At 37.0% G+C, this 24,742-nt stretch overlaps 1 protein-coding gene across 11 annotated transcripts in view; it reads left to right on the forward strand.

Annotated features, from left to right (window-relative positions):
* The window catches only part of RAPGEF6 (Rap guanine nucleotide exchange factor 6), a 142,513-nt gene that overhangs the window by 78,248 nt on the left and 39,523 nt on the right, over positions 1–24,742 (forward strand). For 9 of the 11 annotated variants that reach the window (XM_036424588.2, XM_036424584.2, XM_036424586.2 and 6 more), the window contains 5 exons: positions 1,725–1,832; positions 4,233–4,436; positions 8,728–8,836; positions 14,313–14,553; positions 22,819–22,976. In XM_036424588.2, the coding sequence (XP_036280481.1) occupies positions 1,725–1,832; positions 4,233–4,436; positions 8,728–8,836; positions 14,313–14,553; positions 22,819–22,976 (820 nt within the window). Of the gene's footprint in view, positions 1–1,724; positions 1,833–4,232; positions 4,437–8,727; positions 8,837–14,312; positions 14,554–20,869; positions 20,882–22,818; positions 22,977–24,742 lie in introns of all 11 variants that reach the window. The other 2 variants (XM_045576314.1, XM_045576315.1) reach the window with 1 other exon arrangement.

Here is a 24,742-nt window from a genome sequence, read left to right on the forward strand (position 1 = left end):
AGATTATCTTAACCTCATTTCCTTTTTTCTTTTTTCTTTTTTTTAATATATATTTTATTGATTTTGTACAGAGAGGAAGGGAGAGAGATAGAGAGATAGAAACATCGATGAGAAAGAGTCATAGATCAGCTGCCTCTTGCACACCCCCTACCCGGGATATGCCCGCAACCAAGGTACATGCCCTTGACCGGAATCGAACCCAGGTCCCTTCAGTCCCTCTATCCATTGAGCTAAACCGGTTTCGGCCTTAACCTCATTTCATGGGGTGTTCATACATATATAATGGAAACACTGGTAATGCCTTGCAAATTGGTGGAATTCTGTTATTTTAAGAAACATTAAAGTAAGTCTATAATTGCTTAGTGTGTCTGAATTATATTTTAAAGGAAATAAGTTAGAATTAGCTGGACTGCATTATTCTATTGTTTAAAAAACTAAAATGTCCAAAACTATAGGCTTACCCCTCCCTTTCCCCCCAGGATTATAAAGAGTTACTTTGATTGGTGGAGAAATAAAGGGTGCTAAGAGTGAACAAAAATTATGTAGCAACAACTAGATATCCACGTGCCAAAGAATTAACTCAAAGTGGATCAGAGACCTAAAATAAGAGCTAAAACTATAAACTCTTAGAAGAAAAAAAGGGGTACAAAAATCATAACCATGGATTTGGCAATGTTTTCTTAGATACATGATACTCAAAGCACAAGCAATAAAGGAAGAAATAGATAAATTGAGTTGTATCAAAATTAAAAATGTGGTATAGCCATATAATAAAATATTATTTAACCATAAAAAGGAATGAAACACAGATATGGTCCTTGAAAACAATATGCTAAGTGGAAAACCAGACATAAAAGTTCACATATTGTTTGAAATCCACAATAAGCAAATACCACAGAAAAGCAAGTTAGTGGCTGCAGAGAAGCCAGAATAGGAGCTAACTGCTTAATTGGAATGGGGCAGTGAAAATGTCCTGGAACTACCGTGTTTCCCCGAAAATTAGACATCCTCCGAAAATTAGACATCCCCTAAAAATAAGACCTAGCACAACTTTGGGAGAAAAAATTAATATAAGACACTATCTTATTTTCGGGGAAACGGGGTAGATAGTGGTGATAGTTGCACACCACTGTGAATGAGCTAAATGCCAACATTTAAAGTGGTCAAATAGTGGTTTTATGTGTATTCTATCACAATTCTTAAAATATATGACATACTTTGCATAGTTAACTAGGCACATCATTCAATTCAACTTCCATTTGCTAGCTTTTAATTTTTCTGTTAATTTGTGATACAAAGTAAAAGCAATTCATAACTTTGAAAGCTCGCAGTATTTATAAATGAAATAAGTTTCAAATTTGTTTTTGGTTAAATGGTCCTGGCTATGGCAACAGTTTTTATATGTTTGTCCTCAGAAGCTTGCATTTTAGGATATTGTCTGAAATATATATCTCATGTTCTTACATGTTAACATCTAGGTTTGTGTATTCTCACTGAGGACAGAGTCTTGGCTCTGTGTTACTTTTATTCCCAAGCTCAACTAAACCATGTGTGTCTGTTAGAATGTACCTTTTGAGTACAGGAAAGGAAAGAGGGTGTTAGTCATGTGTAGGAAAGGGAGGAGAGAGGGTTAACCGTAAAACTTAGTTTTGGACATGTTTTTGGAATCTTTTGTGAAAGAATGTCTCTCATAACCTCATACTGCTTTCTTCATGTTTCCACAGGTAACACGGATTGTCTTATTATGGGTAAATAATCATTTTAATGATTTTGAAGGTGATCCTGCTATGACTCGATTTCTGGAGGAATTTGAAAAAAATCTGGAAGATACGGTAAGGCTCAAAAGAATTTATCTTTTTTTTTTTTTTTTTTTTTTTTTTTTTTTTTTTTAGAGTTTAGGGATTCTTCCCCCATTCTCCCCAGGAACAGCAATTCAGAACAGCTTTCATCTTGTGTGTCTTGAATGTCTGTTCTGAGAACTTCCATATTCATATTCTGTTCTATTCATCTCCCACTCCAACCCAGAAAAACATCATGCTTCCTCCTGACTCTTCTGTTTCTGCTATAAGACTAATGATAATATTTTCTCCTAGTCACCCAGGCTTATAAACTCCTGTGCATATGTGGTCTCCCTCTCTGCCTTGATTTCTCTTGGTCAAGATGTACAGAGTTGCTCAAGTGACCTGGGTCACTATACACATATTTCCCATGGTCTGTCTCAGCCACTTCTTCTTTCTTCTTTCTCCTTTCCTTTTTCTTCTTCTTCTGCCACTGATTTTTAGAGAGAGTAGAAGGAAGGGGACAGGGGAGAGAGAAGAGAGAGGAGAGAAAAAGAAACATGGATGTGAGAGAGACACACCGATTAGTTTCCTCTTGCATGCGCCCTTACCAGCAGCAGAGATCAAATCTGCAACCGACCCTTGACTGGGAATTGAACCTACAACCCTTCAGTGTGCAGACTCACACTTTACCCACTGAGCACACTGGCCAGGGCTCAGCCATTTCTTCTTCACTCCCCAATTTAGGCCCTCATTTTCTTATGCCTAATCTGTTATAAAAGCCTCCTAGAATTGTAGTTCTAGTCTCTCTTCTTTCTAATTCATTCTTGTGGTCAAAAGATTGTTTTTAAACCACAAATGAGATGACTATTACTCTGTCAATAAACCGAAGTGTTTCCTACCAAAATAATTCCTCACTTGTATATTCAGGTCTCTCATGTACATTTTAGCCTTTTTTTCTATGAACCCTTGATTATAGCCAACCAGGTTACTTTATCTTCTTTTCTAAAGTTCTCTCAAGCAGTAATTCTCTTCTTCAAGTCTTCCAGATGTGCTTCAGGGCCTGTCTTAGATATATCATTTCTACATTAGATTTTCTGAGTCATCCTTCTGCATGTGATTTCACTTGTTCTAAATATTTAACACCTAAAATAATCATCTCAAGGTGCTTGCAGTAGCTATTTATAAATATATTTTATTCTCCTAGCTAGATATAAAATTTTGGACTGGAACTGAGTTGTCTTTGCTTCAAGTAACTGCAATTTCAGGAAGTAAATAATAATATAGCTGAGGAATCATTGACTAAATTAACACCCAAAACCCATCACTTGCTATATGTGAACTTGGACAATTGCCTAAACTTTTGTGCCTCTGTTGTCTTATTTTATAGATAGCCATCCCTAGTATTTATAGATAATCGTCCCTAGTTTGGAATGTTATGAGGATTATAATGAGCTAATGAGTGTAACAATCTAAGAACAAAACGGGCACATAGCAAATGCTCAGGAATTATTGTTATTAGTCATAGAGTATAAGTAGATTGAGTTGCATAAAGAGTGGGAAATTGGCAGACTTTTGTCCCTTTTTCTACTCCTTGGTTCCTTTAGCCTTTTGGGCATCACGTCTGCTTGTATGCAGAATGGGAGTTTGAATGGAACTGGGAAACCTGACTAAGAGGTCATAGAGGCCTCCGTCATTTGGGTCTTCCAGTGCTGGCTTGAATATATATTCAAGGAGCTAACGGAAGACAGAACGGACCTTACGATCATGGGACTCCCCTCCAGGAATCAGCTAGTCATCAGTTATTTATGGAATTCTACTTTATACTTCAAAGTGTTATATAGAATCAGAACAGGTGTAAGACTTGGTCCTTACCCTGAAAAAACGTCAGCTTTTTGTTATGGACATGACATTTATACATATTACACTATTTGGGAGTAGTTGGATGTTAAACTGGTATTAGAACATAGAAGTTAGAATATTACTAAGTTTAAAGAATATCTAAAATAATATGGGAATAACATTCTTGGGAGAGGTGGAGACATGACTGTGTCTTTGAATATTAGTATTTGGAAAGGTGGTTCAAGTCCTGTAAGGTTTTAAATAAATGTTTTAAAATGATTTGGGTTGTATATAACAGCCAGGAGATAAGCAAGATAGTACAGTAAGTATTAGTCAAGATTTAGGAAATGAGGAGTAATCCCTCATTGTCATCCCCCTCGAAATGAAATATCACTTTGAAATCTTTTCTAACTTGTAATTATCTAGAAGTTTTCATATTAAGAGATTCTTAAGAGTGCTGTAGGGTGGAAGTTCTCTCTCCTTCACTTTTATTTATCCCAACTTACACTTTCTTTACTCTGCTTTAATTCTAATAATTTTAGGTGATTTTTTAAAAGCCTATTGGAGTAGTTACATAAATTTGTAAACATTTTTCCTTTTTCTACTTTCTAGAAAATGAATGGTCATCTGCGGTTACTGAATATTGCATGTGCTGCGAAGGCTAAGTGGAGACAAGTTGTGCTACAAAAGGCCTCCCGGGAGTCCCCTCTGCATTTCAGCCTTAATGGAGGAAGTGAGAAGGGATTTGGTATTTTTGTCGAAGGAGTAGAACCCAGTAGCAAAGCTGCTGATGCAGGACTGAAACGTGGTGATCAGGTAAGTCAGCAATTTTCAACCTTTTTCATCTGTGGCACACATAAACTAATTACTAATAGAATTTTGTGGCACATCAGAAAATTTTTATTTTTTGCCAATCTGACAGAAAAATAGGTATACTTTTTATTCATTCAGTTGTGTTAGCTCTTGTCATTTTTTTATTTGCTGATCTAAGGGAAAAGAGGTAATGCCCCTGACTAAATTGTGAAGTGTTCTGTGTTTTAAAAATTGCCGAGGTAAGTGATAACCAACCACTTAATGCCTTTTTGCCCTAGGATGTTGTGACTCGGTTGGTTGGGCATCTTCCTGTGCACCAAAAGGTTGCTGGTTTGATTCTCTGGCAGGAGGCAGCGATTAATGATTTGTTCTCACATCAATGTTTCTTTTTCTACCTCTCTAAAAATTAAAAAATAGATATATATATTTTTTTTTTACTTAAAACCTTTTTTTATAATCCTTACCCCAAAATATGTCTCTACTGATTTTAGAGAAGGAGAGAGAGAAACATCAATGTGAGAGGGAAACATTCGTTGGTTGACTGCCACATGCACCCTGCAAACCCACAACTAAGTATGTGCCCTGACTGAGAATTGAACTTGCCACCTTTTGGTGTACAGGACAATGGTCCAAGCAACTGAGTCACCCAGTCAGGGCTAAATTACAGTCTTCTTATAAAGTGATATGTCTGCTGCTACCTTTGTCACCTGTTATTTCTTCAAATAAACGTGATCAATTTAAGGAAGTATTGTTTGAGCTTTTTGAGATGTGGTATTTTAAAATGGCTTACGTTAAAATGTATTTGTCATCTATCTATAACTTTTAATGGGAAGTTTGATACAGTATGGCCAGAAACAGTATGGTTGTCTGGGAACTATCAGCACGACCTTTTTGAATGGTCCTGCCCATCCTCTAAGAGTTAGGAAGCTGTATATCTGGCAACTTCAGAGTATTTCAAAAGCACCTTTGGAAGGTTAGAAGGAGCAAGCACTTCCATTCATAACATTCTAAAATGTAAGTGGCTTGAGATGACCATAAATGATGGTTTCAGCTTACATCATGTTCATATGATAATAGACTACAATTCATAAGCAATGAGCCGGGTAAGAGACTAGTAGAAAGGAGATACTGGAAGAAAGTTAGTAGGGATTTATTCTCTCCTTATAGGCCTTAAGTAACTGTAGAGCAGCATATTTCCAAATCGGATTACTGACAACCTTATTACTAAAATATTCGATTCCTAGGCTCACATCAGTCCTATTAATCACATTCTCCAGATATAAAGTCTGTGAATCTGTATTTTTAAAAAAATATATTTTATTGATTTTGTACAGAGAGGAAGGGAGAGAGATAGAGAGTTAGAAACATCGATGAGAGAGAGTCATCAATCAGCTGCCTCTTGCACACCCCCTACTGGGGATATGCCTGCAACCAAGGTACATGCCCTTGACCGGAATCGAACCCGGGACCCTTCAGTCCCCAAGCTGATGCTCTATCCATTGAGCCAAACCAGTCCCGGCTGTGAATCTGTATTTTTAACATAGCTTTCCACCGCGTTTCCCCGAAAATAAAACATCCTGCAAAAATAAGACCTACTTACAGATTTCCTTCTGAGTGAAATATAAGGCATCCCCTGAAAATAAGGGCCCCCCCCCAGGCTAAACATGAGAGATTTGGTCCACTGATTCTGAAAGAAATGGAGTCACAAGAAATTCGCCAGGAAATTCAGGAATTGGATTGTTATGATGATGTTCCAGAAGATGATGACATGATTGTCATTGAATAAATGAGTAAATTCTTGATACTGTAGGATTCACAGTTTGTCTGGTTTGTGTTGACAACTACCGTACTACCGTACCATATACAGGTAGTAAATTTCCTTTATTTTCATTTAACAATAAATGTGTACTGTATTCTTCTTCATGGAAAAATAAGACATCCCCTGAAAATAAGACATAGCGCATCTTTGGGAGCAAAAATTAATATGAGACTGTCTTATTTTTGGGAAAACAGGGTAGATGATTCTCATATACAACAAAGAGTGTTTTCCCAAATCTAGCTAAATCACTTAGAAAGCTTGCTTTTTCCCATTTTAAAATTTTAGTTAGTTCATCCATTAATTAAGAATGTAGCTTTATATTACACTTAACTGAACCATACTATTTTTTTATGATTTTTAGGCATTCATATTAGAAAAATTGTTCTGTATCTCAGAACAGGAATTCTCAGCCAGGGGTGACTTTGCCCCAAGGACAAATTGGCAGTGTCTGGAGATATTTTTGTCATGACTTGGGATTACTACTGGCATCTGGTGGATAGAGGCCAGGATGCTGCTGTACTGACTATAACACCTCACAATAGAACAGCCTCCACAACAAAGAGTTATCCAACCCAGATGTAAAAAATGCAAACGGTTAAGAAACTCTGATATAAAGTTGTAATGATCCCCTTCTTTCGTTAAGGGGGCTTTTTAAAAAATAGAGATTTCTCAGCCTTACCTGGGATCGCAAATTAAGAATATCTAGTATTTAGGATACTGGAGTCAGTATATTTATTATTCCAGTAATTTATTGTGAATACATTTAAGAACCTTATTCTTAATAGAAAAAAAAAATACTGAAATCCAATTATTTCATTTCTGAGAGAGAAAAAATAATGCTTCTTCTTTTAATCCTCCCAAGTACATTGAAATTACCTGAGATTTTATATCTAACTAGAGGCCCAGTGCATGAAAATTCATGCACTTGGGAGTCCCTCAGCCTGGCTTAGCCCTCTCACAGCCTGGGAGACCTTAGGAGATGACACACTGCAGCTTAGGCCCGCTCCCCTGTGACCGCCTCTGCAGAAGGCGGGGCACTGGGACAGGGACGGCCCAGCGCAGCCTCCTCTCCCGTGACCTCTGCTGAGGGGGGTAGGGGGGGCACCGGGACCGCCATGGCTTTCATGGTGGCACAGGCTGCAGATTGTTCCGGAAGGTTGTTCCGCTGTCTGGTCTAATTAGCGTTTTAGCTCTTCAGTGGATAGAAAGTCGGCCTGTGGACTGAAGGGTCCCTGGTTTGATTCTTTTTTTAAGAATGCTTTTGACATATGCATTAAGTTTTATAATTTTATTACTTATAATTATTTAGACATTTACACCTACCTTACTAATCTCATTTATCACCTTCATTTCATCTGTGCTATATGTCCCCATTCATTGGATTCATCTCATTGTCTTCTAGTACTTTTCTTAAGAAGGGCAAATGGGTACTATAGTTTTGTGTGTCATTGCGTGTCTGATAATGCTTTTATTCGGAGGAGTATAAAATTCTTTGGTCACAGTTATTTTTCCCTCATGGATAAGTATTATATCATTTTAGTGCTTGTTGCTCAAGAGAAGACAAAACCAACTTTTATATTTATTTTTTAGGTAGCTTTGGTCCCTACCTCCACCCCTTTAGTAATACTTATAGCTTCTTGTTTTCTGTCCTTGGAATTCAGAATTTTCATGAGATATGTTTTTAAAATCTTTTTAAAATTTTTTTTTTATTTTTATATATACTAGAAGATCCAGTTCAATATATAGAGTAGATATTTTCAACTCTGGGAATTTTACCTCTGTTATTTTTTAAATTTATTTTCCTACTACTTAGTTTCTCACTCTATTTTGTATCCTTTGGGAATCTTTCTGTCAGTTCCTGAGATCTGTCCTCTGTGCTTTCTTTTTTGTTCAATATGTTTATTTCTTTATCCTTTTCCTTTGGAATTAGTGTTCTTGCACACTAATTGTGTGATTCTGAGGCCCAGCAAGTTTGAGAAGCCCTTCTGTTTGAAGTATCAGCAGTGTCACATGGAAGAACCAAATTATAGTTTGTGCTGCTTACTTTTGGACTGCCTGGTTCAACGGTGACAGGAAATGTTACTAGATGTATTCAGAGTACTATTTTTATCTCTTTTAAATGCAATAAATTTCATTTAGAATGTTTCATAAAATTTGTATGTATACACAGGCAATACTTTTTATGGACTGATGGCATGATTAAAAATTTTTCTTCATAAAAACCAGCCTATGTTATTTTTTTAAATTTCTCTAATATGGTTCCAGAGAAATCATATTATAGCAGAGATTTAGGGAAATACAACAATATTAAGAAAAATATTAGTAATCCCACTTCTCAGAGATAACCATTGTTCACTTACAGGCATATTTTATTTGTTTCATTTAATTTATTTTTTTTACCATTAAACTTAAGGTTTCAGAGGTAACTGATACTGTTTCTGTCTTAATTTATATTTTTCAAATACTTTTCTGAAGATAATGGAAGTAAATGGACAAAACTTTGAGAATATTACATTTGTGAAGGCCCTTGAAATTTTGAGGAATAATACTCATCTTGCACTTACTGTAAAGACCAACATTTTTGGTAAGTTTTGTTTTAAAACTGTCTGAGATTTTTTTGTAATAGAAAAAGAATCATTATAATGTGAAGGAGAATAGTAAAATGGAAACATGTTTATAGCTATTTGAACATTTTTAGGATCTTTGGTGTTGGGATTGTAGTATTTTATTTATATTTTTAGACAGACTGAAAGGGAGGGAGAGGGGAGAAAATCAGAGAGAGAGACATCTATTGGTTGCCTCCCACACATGCCCCAACTGGAGCAGAGAGCAAATCGCAACTCAAGTACATGCCTTTGACTGTAATCGAACCCGCAACCCTTCTATGCAGGGGTAGAAGCTGTAACCACTGAGTGCACCAGCTAGGGCTAGAAAGTTTATTTTAAAATGTGTACAGCCCTGACTGATTTGGCTCAGTGGATAGAGCATCAGCCTGCGGACTGAAGGGTCCCAAGTTCAATTCTGGTCAGGAGCATGTACGTTGGTTGTGGACACATCCCCAATGGGGAGTATGCAGGAGGCAGCTGATCGATGTTTCTCTCTCATCAATGTTTCTAACTCCATCACTCTCCTTTCCTTTCTATAAAAAAATCAACAAAATATATTTAAAAATAAAATAAAACATGTGTACAAATATATTTAGTCAGTCATTTATAAAATGTCTACTGAGAATCAATTATGTACTTTATAGTAAGATACTGAGTAAGACTTAGAATGACCCAATGAAACTAAAAGTCAGAATTAGGTTTCACCCTCCACCTAATGTGCAAATCATTCTACTTCTAGTGTTTTAGCTAGGTTTTTTAAATAATAATACGAATGCCAGATTAGATGTTTCATGGAAATAACTTGAGTAAACCATTGAATTAAGCAGTAAATTATAAATTTATAATATCATCATATTCTACTTTTATGTAAAAATGTTGATTATTATGCCTGAAGTGTGTTTTGATCCTGTTTGTATTTGATTGAACCAAAGACTAAGCCTGTACTTTTTTCTATTTGTTCTTTTTTTAGACATTTAGAATGACTTTGTAATTTGGTTTTATTAAATGCCATTGAGTTTTCCCTGAAATTCTGAGAGGGGAAGCAGTAAAACAATTGGAAATTATCAAAGAAAATTTGAATCTTTACAAAGTAGAGTGGAAAAAGTTTCTCCTAGGTCCTTTTGGTTGCGGTTTGAGAAATAAGAGTTGAATTTAAAAGCTATGGGTATGGAAAAGGAAGTGTGTCTGTTTTTTTCTTCTTTGGCTCCTCTTTGTACTGCACTTAGTCATAATGAAAAATGAAACATGTTGTTTTTCCTCATTTCACTTGAGTTCCTTTTACTGAATTACCTCATGTGAAGTCATGTTAAGTAACTATCTATTTGCAATTCCTAATATTATATTCATTAAGCAACAAATAAGTAAGCCTTGACAGATTTTGGATTTCCTAGAGTTTGGAACTAGTACCTAGAAACATAAACTTTTGGTTTAAACCAAAAGGATTCTGATTTTTAAAAATAGGAAAGCAGAGCTTGCTCTATTACCAAGACCAAATTATTTAGTCTCTTCAAGCTTCAGTTTCTCCGATTCTGTATTTTATAGGGTTCTTATACTTTTAACTTTTTGTACCTAGCACATAATAATTAGTAACTGATATCAAATATTATGTATAAAGATAAAATATATATATAACATACTGGTTAACAACATGGACATTGGGAGATGTAAAATAGAAAGGCTGCAATACTACTAATAGAAATGTCCTGTGGAAAAAAAGTGACACTGCTTTTAGACTTCTCTCTGTTCCAGTTTTTATGCCAGTACTCACAGCCATCCAAACTCCTCCTTCCTCTAGTAGACTCCCTTTGTCTGATTCACATATTATGTTTAGACTCAGCAAATGTCCCCAGAGAAGAAAACAGCTGGTATTCTCAGCTGACATTCTTCCTGCTCTGGAATTTTAGTTCATATGTTCCTCTTGGCTTTCAAAACTTTGTAACATCTTTTAAAATCCCACCACTCAGATAATTTATTAGTATTTAAATTTTTTTCAGTTTATTTTTATTGATTTCAGAGAAGAAGGGAGAGGGAGAAAGAGATAGAAACATCAGTGATGAGAGGGAATCGATCGGCTACTTCCTACACTCCCCATATTGGGTGTTGAACCCGAAACCCGGGCATGTGCCCTGACCAGGAGTCGAACCACAGCCTCCTGGTTCATAATTGTATGCTCAACCACCATGCCATGCTGGCTGGGAAGCATTTTAACTTTTTAATAAAAGTAATACACGGATATGTTTTGAAAATTAAAACACTAAAGAAAGATGCATCATGGAACTATATTGTGAACAGTATTCTTTATCTTTCTACATCAGTTCATACAGATTTACTCTTGTATAATTGTTATGGCATAGAATTCCATTGCATTATCATCGCAATCTATTGAGTTGATGTCAACTCAAATATATGTTTTAGGTTATTACCAGTTTTTGCTATTTACAATTATGTAATAAAAATTCTTTGTACCTATAAGTTTCTCAAAGTGGAATCCGTTTCCAAAAGTTTACCCCAGTCTGCATATTACACTTCATTCATCAGTGTATAAGCATGCTGTGGCAGTGGGCATAATCAACTTTAGTTATTGTTGTATTCTTTAATAATGAGAGTGTTTGAGCACTTTTTTTATGTGTGTTATAAAGTCTTTTTTAAATTTTTATTGATTTTTAGAGAGAGAGAGGAAAGGGGAAGAGAGAGAAACAATGTGAAAACAACACATTACCAGCTGCCTCATGTTCCCTGACCTGTAATTGAACTAGCAAAAAAAAAAAAAAAAGACACACACATGCACTCGCATGCACACACACACACACACACACACACGCTGCCCAACCAATCGAACCACATCGGCCAAAGCTGTAAAAAGTATTTTATTTGTCAATTTTTATGCTGAGTTACTCATCTTTTGATATGTTTGAATATCCTATCATTTTAAGGATTGTAAATATTTCCCCCAAATTAGAAATTACTTTGTACACTGTTGAGTCACCTTATATACACACTACAGCCATGAATATCCGATGCACACTCAGAGATTTACTGTTGCTCTTAACATTTTCTTTACCACAGAGACTTTGAACTAGAGGTTTCCTCTACTAGAATTATTCCTTCTTCCCCTCCCATTGCCTAATTAAAAATCTACTCACTTTATTGACCTCTTCGTACACAGTGACTTAAGGAAATTTTTCCCTTTTTTGCTATCTCTATTAGTTCCTCTCGTTATGTTCTCTCTGTCCCTTATGTCCTCTCTGTATTGTAGACTGTGTTCCCCAATAGGAGGGCTCTGCAGACATCTAGTATAGTGCCTGACATATATTTATAGGTCGGCAAATATTTTTGAATGGATGAATATCTTCATTTTAGCTCAAAAAAAGCATTTTTACCTTTACCACGTTGTTTAAAATAAAGTGAATATAAAAATAGAAACTGGAAGGCCGTTATTGTATCTTAATAAAGCAGAGAGAGTATATTTGAAAGGTGACTTCTAAAGATTTCCATTGTTTTGAAGGCAAAAATGTGCTTTTCATAAGCTTACAATATACTTTGGTAATGTGAAATCATTCTGGTTGAAACTTTCAAAATGGTCCAGTGTTACAACTAAAAACCAAATTATTTATGGTGGTAAGGTGTTAGTACTTAATTAAGGCTTTGTTCATTTGAATCTTACTTATTAGTCCTTGATGTAGTGAAAAACTGATTTATCCCCCGAAATAACTGAGAAGTATCACAGTTCTCTGTGGTTGGGGTTTCAGTGGGCATATTTATACAGTTTACAGCTTGTCTTCTATGGAGGTACAGAGTAACTGTTAACCTTCAGTTCCACATCTCGGGGGCTGAAGACCTGAATATTTAAAAATATGCAATCACCATCTTTCATTCAGACACCCCCTACCCCCAAAGGCACCACATGTTTTTAGGAAAGTTTACTTCTACTTTAGCATTTATCTTTTTAGTGTGTGCTTTTTTTCTTCTAGCAGTTGATCTGTCTTATTTAAGAACACACATTTTAAACGACCACCACCACCAAAAAAACTTTTTCATGATATTACTTAATGAAAAAAAAGGTGATAGATTTTTCTAAAATAGCTTCTAGATATATAGCCTCTTATAGATATTTCTTTCTTTTGCCTGATCCCAGGGAGATTAAGCTCCTCTCACAAGTTGAAAAGTGAATCTTGGCAAAGAGATTGCTAGACAGGCAAGTCCCCCAATGCACTTGTATTCTCCTAAGGATGAGGTAACACACCAGACTTAGGGTCCATTGAAAGTTATCTAAGGACACTTGATTGGCTTTTCACTTCATACCACTGTAGTGAATGTTTTTTAGTTGCTTTATTTTACTGAGTGACATTAAGTCTGTGAGTGTAACATTGAGGAAGTTGTCATATGTTACCAAGTGTAGCATCATTATTTCTGGTAAAAGCAGGTCAAGCAAAGTTCTTCCCATTTTTTTAATGGCTAACTTTTGCAAAACTGAGCCCAATGTAGTACTTATATCTCATCTCATCTCATCATTACTAGTACAGTGTTTCCCTGAAAATAAGACATCCTCCGAAAATAAGACCTAGCGCATGGAAAGATAAGACATCCCTGAAAATAAGACCTAGCACAACTTTGGGAGAAAAAATTAATATAAGACACTGTCTTATTTTCGGGGAAACAGGGTAGCATAAGTAATAGAATCTAAATATCTATGATAATAAAAGGGTAATATGCTAATTAGACCGGACATCTTTCGAATGTCCTTCCTGAAGAAGTCGGGGCCAGCAGGAAGCCAGCCCTTGGTCCCGGGTGTCTTCGGGCGGCTGGAGGGAAGCCAGCCCGGGTTCTGGGTGCCTGCGGGTGGCCGGAGGGAAGCCAGCCCTGGTCCCAGGTGCCTGCAGGCAGCTGGAGGGAAGCCAGCCCTGGTCCCGGGTGCCTGCAGGCAGCTGGAGGGAAGCCAGCCCGGGTTCTGGGTGCCTGCGGGCGGCCGGAGGGAAGCCAGCCCGGATCACGGTGCCATAGCGAAGCCAGTGCCTGCAGCCCATGTCCCAGGTGCTGGAGGGAAGCTGCTGCTGGCAGCCAGGGGAAGGCAGGCCTGCCTACTCTTGCATGAGTTTTCGTGCATCGGGCCTCTTGTCTGCTTTAATAAAATCTGAGTTGATGAGCAATTATATAGCTTATTTTCTAAATAGGAACCCCTGAACTTCTTAAACATGTTGGCTGGCTGTCTACCTCCTTTCCATTTTCCTCACTTTTTATTTTTAATCACTCTTAGACAATATTAGCAGTATAGTCAGGAACAAAAACTGCAACGAGAAGTGGATATAACTGATAAGGGAAGGACATAAATTTCATGAATAAATAAGGCTGTGATAGGTCAAGTGATTTAAAAAAGTGTTTATCCTCAAAATTTGCTGTTGACATAAAAGCTTTCTAACCTGAAGAAATGACAAGTTTATTTATTTATTCCCACAGTGTTCAAAGAGTTACTTAGTAGGACTGAACAAGAGAAATCTGGTGTTCCTCACATTCCCAAAATTGCTGAAAAAAAAAGCAATCGCCATTCAATCCAGGATGTACCAGGAGACATTGAGCAGGCACCACAGGAGAAAGGAAATAAGAAACTAAAAGCAAATACTGTTTCAGGTGGAAGAAACAAAATCAGGAAAATTTTGGATAAAACACGATTTAGTATCTTGCCTCCCAAACTATTTAGGTATGTAATGCCATTCTCAGTCATGTGGGCATTTTCTTGTTGACTATAAATTTTTAGTTGGGGGAAGTGAAATTTGGGTCAGTTTTTTTTTCTTTTTCTTTTTATAAACTAATACATCATAAAATCTATAAGTGATCCAAGTAAAAAAGAATAAATTCTGAATATCTCCCCATCTTTTCATTGAAGTTACCAGTTTTAGATTATATAGTCTTCTATCAGCCTTCTTTTGAATTTTAGAAACAACTGCCATTTTATAAAATATTTTGGGGGGAAGGGGTATATTTTTGGTATAGTTTCAGTCCTTTTACCTACAAATTTGGACACCTTAAATCTTGGAACACATTCACTAACTGTAGTTTTTGTTTTTTAAATTAACTTTCTCTTATTGCACTATTTATTCCCTCTTTAATTCTAAAGTTGACCTTATTAATCAAATCTGTTTCTATTTCCAAAATGAGTGAAAGTTCAAGATTTTCTATGTAAATTAAAGTCTATAAAATACTGATGAAATCAGTCCACTGAAGTGTCATGACTGGAAATGAGTCTGGCATATATTATGTCATGTATATTCTACATTATCTATTTCTTTAAGCAATCAAAAAAGTTCTAATCAAATACAGTACTTAAGCAGAGTAGGCCGGCACAGTCAGGGGGAAAAAGAAAGAATATTCAAACAAAACATGCTCCAAGAAAATACTTATTTGGCTTCTGGATCCTGGCAATATGACAAATGATAATTATCAAGCTGAAAAGAGGTAGTTCCTACCTCTAAGGGATTCATACCAGAAACCCTTTCACACATTTATTATACATTAGGCACAATGTCCAGAGATAGAAATATGGAATGGTCAGTAGAACAAGTTTCTTGTCCTTGAAGAGTTGGTTATCTGAAAGGGAAAGCAGGCCAGTGGTGCATTAGAGGATGACAAGTGCTTTGATAATGTACAAAAGCCGGAACAAGCCCGGTAGGTTTGAATAGATTGTGTGTGTGTGTGTGTGTGTGTGTGTGTGTGTGTGTGTGTGTGTGCGCGCGCGCGCGCGCGCGCGCGCGCGCGCGCGCACCTAAAGGTGAAGCAGAAGAGATCAGTAAGTGCTAGATTATGAAGGATTTTTAATATTATGCCTCAGATAAGGACTTTATTATGTCATACTAGGGAGCCAGAGAAGACTTAAGATGTTACAAGATTTGTGCTTTTAGGAACTTGTCTGTTAGAGTATTTGTAGCGTGGGGTTGGAGGTGCAGCAAAATTAGTAATAGCGAGGAGACTAATTAGGAGGCAACTTCGAAATAGGTAAATGTCAACTCTCATCTTTTACGTCAAGATCTCAAAAGATTTCCTGATTGGGAAATGTTCTTGAAATGTTATTTCTAGTCTGGGAAACAAATTTGCCCTTCATTAAATTTGAGGCTCACGGAGGATTGAAACATCCTGAGCTCTGTTCTTGAGGTCACTCATGTCTAGAACGTTTATTACTCATTCCTTTCAGAATACTGCTCTCCTTGAGGTGAATGTTCTATAAAAGTCATAACTTTAAAATAGCAAAGTTCTTATAATATGAGCATACTGTAGCAGCACAGCCAATACTGTAAGAAAAGTCTTGTTCTAACTAACAAGCCTTGAGTAAGAAGAATGAATGAGGGCCGGCTCACCCTGAAGAGATTGGGACAATTTGGCATGAGCAGAAGTCACTGGATGAGGCTCTGCGGGAAAGGAAAAGGGATGGAGGACTAGAGGCAGAAAAGAGTGTACAAGGAGAGTTCCTCAGGAGGTAGTGCCCTGAGTTCCTTTTCCAGAAACCCTGGTGGGTTGGGTCTGGAAAACGTATCTTCCTTAAGTGGTTCCCATTTTCAACAGTGGCACAGTTGTGACGTGTCATCAAAAACTAGAGTACACTGATTGTAACTGACTTTAGCTTGTTAACTTCACATTCCAACCAGCTATATTCCAGTGTGAGATAGCTAAATCAACATCTCCACTGTGTCTTCTTCAGGAGTATGAATTGGTTACTCCTCTTGGATTCCTTGCCAGACAGTTGGACCTGTCCAGAAATGTCTGAGCTTAGAAAAAGTCCCTGAGTTCAAATAGCCTACAAGAGTTATTTTTACTTTTGGTTTACAGGATAAGTATATAAGAAATGCTATTGTGTTTTATTGGTCTAACTGTGTTGTGACTGTATTTCCAACAGTAATCTTTCCTTCTTCATTAGCCTAAGTGGGTTGGGATTCAGATTGGGATTTAAATACTTAGAATCATTTCATATGGACCAAATATTTTAAAGGACGTTTCGAAGGACCAGATTTCAAGACCTTTTCAACCTAATGTCTCTATGGATGTTTTGGACAGGACCAAATGTGTGCCAATCTTTTACTTCTATCTTTGGTTACAGTAGAGACATGGAAATGTCCAAGGAGCAATTAATTAAATATTTTCAAGCATTATTTATTTATATTGGTACAAAAAAAAAAAAAAGATTTAGTAGAAGTTTTACTTAAACTCAGAGGGATTTTTTTTTTTTTTCATTAACAAATATTTATTGAGTCTCTTGCTTTGTGCCAGTAGGAGACCTCTGGCTGTGAATACGAATATGAATAAAATGCTGCTCTTCAAGAGTTCATTTTAAACTAGCTGTCTCTTCTAAACATGATTTGGTTAAGTAAAATGCTATTTCAGCCATATAAATACCAAGAAATAGATTATTTTAATAGAAATTATAAAGGTTTTCTATTGGAATCCATTTTGCAGAGAGAACTGTTTTGTTATTTTACTTTCCAGAGTAGCCGTTTTTCATTTTTGAGAATGTATGTCATATTTCTTGATACTTAATCAATTAAAATAAATTTAGACAATCCTTTTTTAAAAATATATATATTTTATTGATTTTTGTACAGAGAGGAAGGGAGAGAGATACAGAGTTAGAAACATCTATGAGAGAGAGTCATCGATCAGCTGCGTCTTGCACACCCCCTACTGGGGATATGCCTGCAACCAAGGTACATGCCCTTGACCGGAATCGAACCCGGGACCCTTCAGTCCCCAAGCCGACACTCTAACCATTGAGCCAAACCGGTTTCGGCTAGACAACCCTTTTTGTTATACAAGCAAAAGAATCACTAGATAGAAAACTTCTATAGAAAAATAGAGTACATGAAACATGTTCTGCATCAATAATAATCAAGGACATAAAATTTAAACAGGAAACTGTTTAATTAAAGATTGAAAAAAATAGTTAAGGACAGAATTTGTAACATCCTATATAATAAAGAGGTAATATGGCAATTGACCCTCACGCCATCACAAGATGGTGGCACACATAGTGGAGGCTGGGTTCCCATAACACAATATGGCTGTGTCCACAGTGGAGGCAGGATTCCTGTAACGAGCAGTCAGCAGGGACCTGCTGGATGGATGACCTTAAAGCACGCCGTTCCACCCGGTGGGGCTTGACAGGGGACCTGAGGCTGCCCCTTGCCCCTGTCCAGCAGGGCTCGACAGGGTTGGGGCCAGCCGGGACTGGATCTTGCCCAATTGGGGTGTGTCCAGCCAGGTCTGGGTCTCACATGATTTCAAGGTGCATGCAGGTGGATGGGGACTTGACTCTGGGTTCCATGGTGTGCCCCAAACTCTGACAAGAGAAAGATTTTCATATATATTTTATTAAGTTTCTTTCATCTCTGACACTTTTATTATAGAGAAAGGGCAAATAGTAATAATAAAATATTTTCTCTAATTAATTATCTTTTAATTGCACAAATTTCATACACCAGACCACTAGTACTATATAATAAAAGCCTAATATGCAAATGGACTGAACAGTCAAATGACTGGTTTCTATGACACACACTGACCACCATGGGCAGACGCTTAACACAGGGCTGCCCGCAGGCCCCAAGCCAGCCAAGGTGGGTACTAGTGGGGACCCTCCGATTATCCTGTCGGTCACCCCACAAAGGGAGGCAACCAGCAACGGGGGTCAGGCCTGCCAAGACAGGTGCCAGTGTGGCCTCCCAATGGCCCTACCGGTCCCCTCACTGATCACTGGCCAGGCCTAGGGACCCTACCCACTCACTAATTTTATGCACCATGCCTCCAGCAGAGAAGATAATAAGCTTATCTTCTCTGGAAATATAAAATGATGCAACCTTTCTATAAAGCATTTGGTTTTTTTACAAAGAGGAAGGGAGAGGGATGGAGAGCTAGAAACATCGATGAGAGAGAAACATCAACCAGCCGCCTCTTACACATCCCCCATCGGGGATGTGCCCACAACCAATGTACATGCCCTGGACCGGAATCGAACCTGGGACCTTTCAGTCCGCAGACCGACGCTCTACCACTGAGCCAAACCGGTTTCGGTTCTATAAAGCATTTGTTCAGGTTTTTTATGAAGAACTTTAAGAAGGTTCATACCTTTGATTCAATAATTCAATTTTTAGTAATTAGATTTAGGTTAATTTATGGATGTCTCAGTAATATCATCTACTAGAGGTCTGTTGCATAAAGAGATTTGTGCAATAGGCCTTTCTCCCCCCAGCTGCCAGCACCGTTTTCCTCTGGCACCCAGGACTCAAGCCTTCTCTCTGGCCAGCGCCCTCAGTCTTCACTTTGGGCAGAGCGCTGCTCCTGTAGCTCCCTCCGACCTGGCCCTCCCCCTCATAGTAGGTGTCCCACTCTGCCCGACCACTCTGTGCCTACATGTGTGCTTCCCACAGGCCCAGAGCAGCTGGGGGGGCAGGGCTGCCGTTATCTTTGTTGATCTTTGTTGTGTTAATTTGCATACTCCTAATTAGCTGGTAGGCGTAGCGAAGTGATGGTTATTTTGCATGTTTCTTTTTTATTAGTGTAGATAGTAAAGCAATCTACCTAATAAAAGAGTAATATACTAGCCAGGACCGGTTTGGCTCAGTGGATAGAGCGTCAGCCTGCGGATTGAAAGGTCCCGGGTTTGATTCCGGTCAAGGGCATGTACCTTGGTTGCAGGCACATCCCCAGTAGGGGGTGTGCAAGAGGCAGCTGATCGATGATTCTCTCTCATCAACGTTTCTAGCTCTCTATCTCTCTTCCTTCCTCTCTGTAAAATATCAATAAAATATATTTTTTTTTAAAAAAAAGAAAGAAAGAAAGAAAGAAAGGCCTGAGCAAAGACAGTAACGGCAGCCAGGGAAGGAAGACCCATTCTTGCACGAATCTTCATGCATCGGGCCTCTAGTTGGTTAAATAATTGGGATACATACACTGAGTGGCCAGATTATTATGATCTCTGAACGCATAATAATCTGACCATTCAGTGTATATTCTATGTAATAAAAGGCTAGTTTGCAAATTGTCCTCTCGACCAGGAGTTTGACCAGCAGGCAGGCCGGCCAGCCACCTATGTCTTCTCCCCTTGGCCAGGCTGGCCAGACCCTACCCATGCACAAATTCATCTACTGGGCCTCTAATATATATACACTGAGTGGCCAGATTATTATGCGTTCAGAGATCATAATAATCTGGCCATTCACCCTATACTGCAAAACTGACTAGAATACATGTTATGGTTTTTACTAAGGTGTGGTTTTTATTAGTAATTTTTTCTTGCTTGCTAGTTTTCTGTATTTTTTAAGTTTTCTGCTTGGAATATTTTTTAATGAAAAAAAATTAATGACTTTAGTTCCCCCCAATTTCTGAACACCTATGTTCCATGACTCTGGAAGGGGCACTTGGTCTCTACCTTTTGCATCACATTTCTCTAAGAGTAGAGGATAAGTTTTCATAGAGATACTCTGAGAAAGAATGTCTACATCTGTGAGATGAGCAAAAGAAAGTGAATGCAAGGAACAAATAAGGACAGATAATTCTCAAAATCCCTAGCCATGGCATAATTTTAAAATGTAAGAATGCTCCTGAAAATTAGAAGTTAAAAAAAAGATATTGATTTTGAATAACATTTGTAAATTAAGGCATAGCAATGTGGTTTTTATTGACCTGAGATTATTTCACAATTCAGGAACTCTGATCGCCTATGTTTTTAATCACTCAGCTTTTGTTTTCTTTAATCACAGATTGTCTAAGTAACATCTTTATATTATTCATTGTAACAGTCCAAGAAACAGACTGCCTTATTTTCTTATTAGAAATAATTGTTCCTCCTCATTTCTTGTCAGCATGGTTTTTTTCTTTTAATATTGGGATTATTTTTATTTCCATATTGATATTTACACTGCCTTTTTAGTTTCATAATATAAAACTAAAACATACTTTAAATAAATTTAGTGTCAGGGAATTATTAAGGAATTTTTCAAAACTGTCTTGTTTCTGTTACTGCATCACCTCAGGAGACTGTTTTGGTAAGAAATGGCATAATTACTTGCAAATAGGCTTTATTCAGCTTCCAAACAAGCATGGATACTTGGCCAATTAGATATTACTTAATTCATGTCATAGCATGAGTTGTACCTAACATGACTATAGTTTTCATTTATACATGCTCACACCTTAATTAACATTGATTTGTAACCAGCTTTAAATTATAGCTACAGTGTTAAATCTATTGCTTATTTAAAAAAAACAAAAAACAAAAAACAGAAGTAATATTAAATAAGATCAGTAAGAGAGTTAAGAACTTGGAATATTTTGTACATTTCTCTTAGTCTCTAAATTTCAACTTATTGCAGCTAATACAACCTATTTTAGTAGGAAATTGTAACATTTTAACATTGTTAAAGTTGTTTTTAACAACTTTTAAGAGATTAGTAGGACTGACTAATCTCTTTTAGCAGTTTGCTTCCTTGGATTCAGTTATCTGACCCTCTGTGTCCAAAAATTGGCAGGTTTGTTTACAAAAATTTATAAAAGACCATAATATTTTTTAAAAGTCTCTTATTTACTATATAATTTAAATTGTTGCCAAATTACTTATTAAGCTGTAGATACTATATCTGTGAAAGGCCCCTGCCTCCTTTTTTTCTCTTAAAACATTTAGTTCTGATCTTCAGGAAAATACACCTAATTATAAGCAGCCAGTTTAGCACAAGCTCAAATTACTTATTAAATAAGATATTTCCTTTGCTTTTTCTGTTAAATTAGACTGCCTTCTCTACTCAGGGAAACATTTTCTATTTTTTAGTGCCTTTACCTGTCATACCCACCCCGACCCTTACTATATTTCAGTGTGAATTGCTTAAAATCCTTTCTTATTTCTACTGTTCGATTTTAATTTTGGTAAAAATACTTCACCATCTTCTTAAAAATAGGAATCCTATTTTTCTCTATGTCATATGTTCACCTACGTTGCCTAATTTAATCCTTAAACTAATCCTGGGAGATAGTACTATTTACATTTCTAGATGAAGAAATCAAAGACTAGAAACAGAAAAGTCCCTGAGGTCACACAACTAATAACCCAGGTCTGTCTGACTTAGCTTGCTATTGAAATGCTTACCTTGGCTGTCTTCTATGTCGTGATGCTTTCTCTGACTGCTCTCTTGTCCTGGCTCTTTCTTCTTTGTCTGGCTATTAACACTCCTTTAGTTGTTTATTTAATAAACCTCTACATTTCATCTTGCATAGTTTCCTAATCTGCCTAAATCCATTTTTTTACTCCTAATATATTCTAGCTGAATCCCATATTACTCATTTTTCATTAATCCATTCCTTGCTAATAGGTAAGTATTCTGTGATACCTCAGTTTGTATGTGTAGCAAGGTCTAGGTAGAATGCTACATTTAATAAAATTTAGATGAAAATTAATATTAACCTAAAGCATTGATTTTAACATAAGCATAACCCTTAGAAATAAGTGGTATATTGATTATTGATCCAGATGGAAACTTTTTATGGTTATTCATTATTTGAATAGGTCTGTTTTACTAGCTAGCGCTGCTGTAGGGCCTAAGACCATCAGAAAACACAGGTATTTACATTAAGATTCATTAACAGTAGCAAGATTATAGTTATGAAGTAGCAACGAAAATAATTTTATGGTTGGGGTCACCACAACATGAGGAACTATTAACGGGTCACAGCATTAGAAAGGTTTGAGAACCACTGCTCTATGGAGTGGTAAAACTCTTAGATGTATAAGTTAACTTTTATTTGAGTGTCATTGTTAAAAAGCATTTTATTGCCATTTTCATTATTACAGTTTCCCTTTTTTAAAAAAAAAAAATCTAATTGTTAAATTCACCACTTTGAGTTGATTCTATATGCCTTAGTGCACGGAGAACAGTAATGTTTATTATTAGAACCTCAAATACTGTAAAGTGATTGTGACATTCTTTTGAAGTGACGGAGGCTTGAGCCAATCACAAGACGACAGCATTGTGGGAACGAGACACTGTAGACACAGTCTGGCTATAATGCCTATCCCTGGAACACTGTCATCCAGCAGCCCGGATCTCCTGCAGCCTACTACCAGCATGTTGGATTTTTCCAATCCTTCAGGTGATTTCTTTGTGTGTGATTTTTTTATAGCGATATTGTACCAAGTGGACAAATAGATGGTTAGGCCTTGTGCAACAAATGCTAGGTTTACTTGCAGATTTCTTTTCCTACCTCTAGATTAAGACTTAAGAAAGCTAAAGAGAAGATTTTGTCTTTATGTCTAAGCTGAAGTGATACTTCCTTCAATGTGGGTATCTTTTGATAACCCCAATCCAAACAGGGGAGTGAGAACAGAGATACTTCTGAGCCAAAAACAAGCATGTTATCCAGGGTGTGGATATGGTCACTTTAATCTAAGTGGCCTGACTTAGATTATATCATTCTCTCTGATATATAGAAAAGGGTTCATAATGTTCTACAAACACTGATTTTCCCCCATCATCTGAAGCTAAGTTTTTGTCATGTATTGTAAAAGTACTATAGCACCTTTTTTTATTGGTGCTCAAACTTTCAGTGTCTGGCATCAAGTTAATGGTTCTGCGTTTGTTGATACACAAAGGCAGAAATTGTCATTTAACTATATAATTTAAGATTTCATTATGAGGAAGAAACACTTCGGCTTTGAAAAATTATTCATCACTTGCAATGATTTGAATGGCTTTCAATAAAAGACGCATACAGGTAAGAACTGAAATACATAACTGGGTCCAAGAAGAGGAGGGAAAAAAGATCGGCATTGGCCGGGACCGGTCTGGCTCAATGGATAGAGCGTCGGCTTGAGGACTGAAGAGTCCCGGGTTTGATTCCGGTCAAGGGCATGTGCCTTGGTAGCAGGCATGTCCCCAGTGGGGGGTGTGCAAGAGGCAGCTGATCGATGACTCTCTCTCATCGATGTTTCTAACTCTCTATCTTTCTCCCTTCCTCTCTGTATAAAATCAATAAAAATATATTTAAAAAAAAAAAAAAAAAGATCGGCATTGTGTGCTTCAGCTTCAGTACTGAAATTCCTAGCAGCTAGTGTACAGTGGGCACTCAACTCACATAAGTCTCAGTATTAGAAAGGAGGAAATACAAGAGTAATAGAAAAGCTTATACTTTATAGTAACTTAAAAACTGTAGACATAACATAAAAATTAGTGAAAGTCATTCTACACACTGTTTCTTTTTATTTTACTTGCCTCTAATCTGTCTTTGGCACATCCTGCTCTCTACGTGACTACCACTGTGTTTTCTCTAGAACAAAGATTTTATAATTACCTTTATAGTTACCTTATATATTTCTAGTGACTTCTGTATTAAGATTCAGTCATGAGATAGAAACCACTTCAGATATTTGATCAAAGTTAATTATAAGGAGTTGTTACCATGGTATAAAGTAAACTATTTATCTGAAAAGGTAACTAAGCAAGCCTATCAGGGTCCAGTTTTCACAGCATGTCATAAACCCTTTTCTTAGCTTCCTGTGCCTCCATTCTGTCCACTGACACCGCATCCATCTTTCCTGAGTACGACATATACCTTCAGAACTCTCTTTGCTCCTGCTGTTCACAATGTGTGGTGGTCTCTCCCTGCATATCCTGCAAACTTTTTCTTCTTCCTCAATACTCATCAGGGAAACCCAGGTCCCTTTGCAATAGTTAGTCCCTCCTTTTCAGAAATCTCCAGAAACAAAAATTTTTGTTGACTCTCAATTGCTTATCATAAGAATTTATTTCCATATCTGTGTGAGTGTTCCAGAGTAGTACTTCTTATTCTGCATTCACAAGTAAAATATTCTCACATTATCAAAACACAAATACAGTATTCACCCATGCATACCTCAGAGA

This window comes from Pipistrellus kuhlii, unplaced genomic scaffold (assembly GCF_014108245.1).
Source record: "Pipistrellus kuhlii isolate mPipKuh1 unplaced genomic scaffold, mPipKuh1.p scaffold_m20_p_8, whole genome shotgun sequence".
Taxonomy (NCBI): domain Eukaryota; kingdom Metazoa; phylum Chordata; class Mammalia; order Chiroptera; family Vespertilionidae; genus Pipistrellus; species Pipistrellus kuhlii.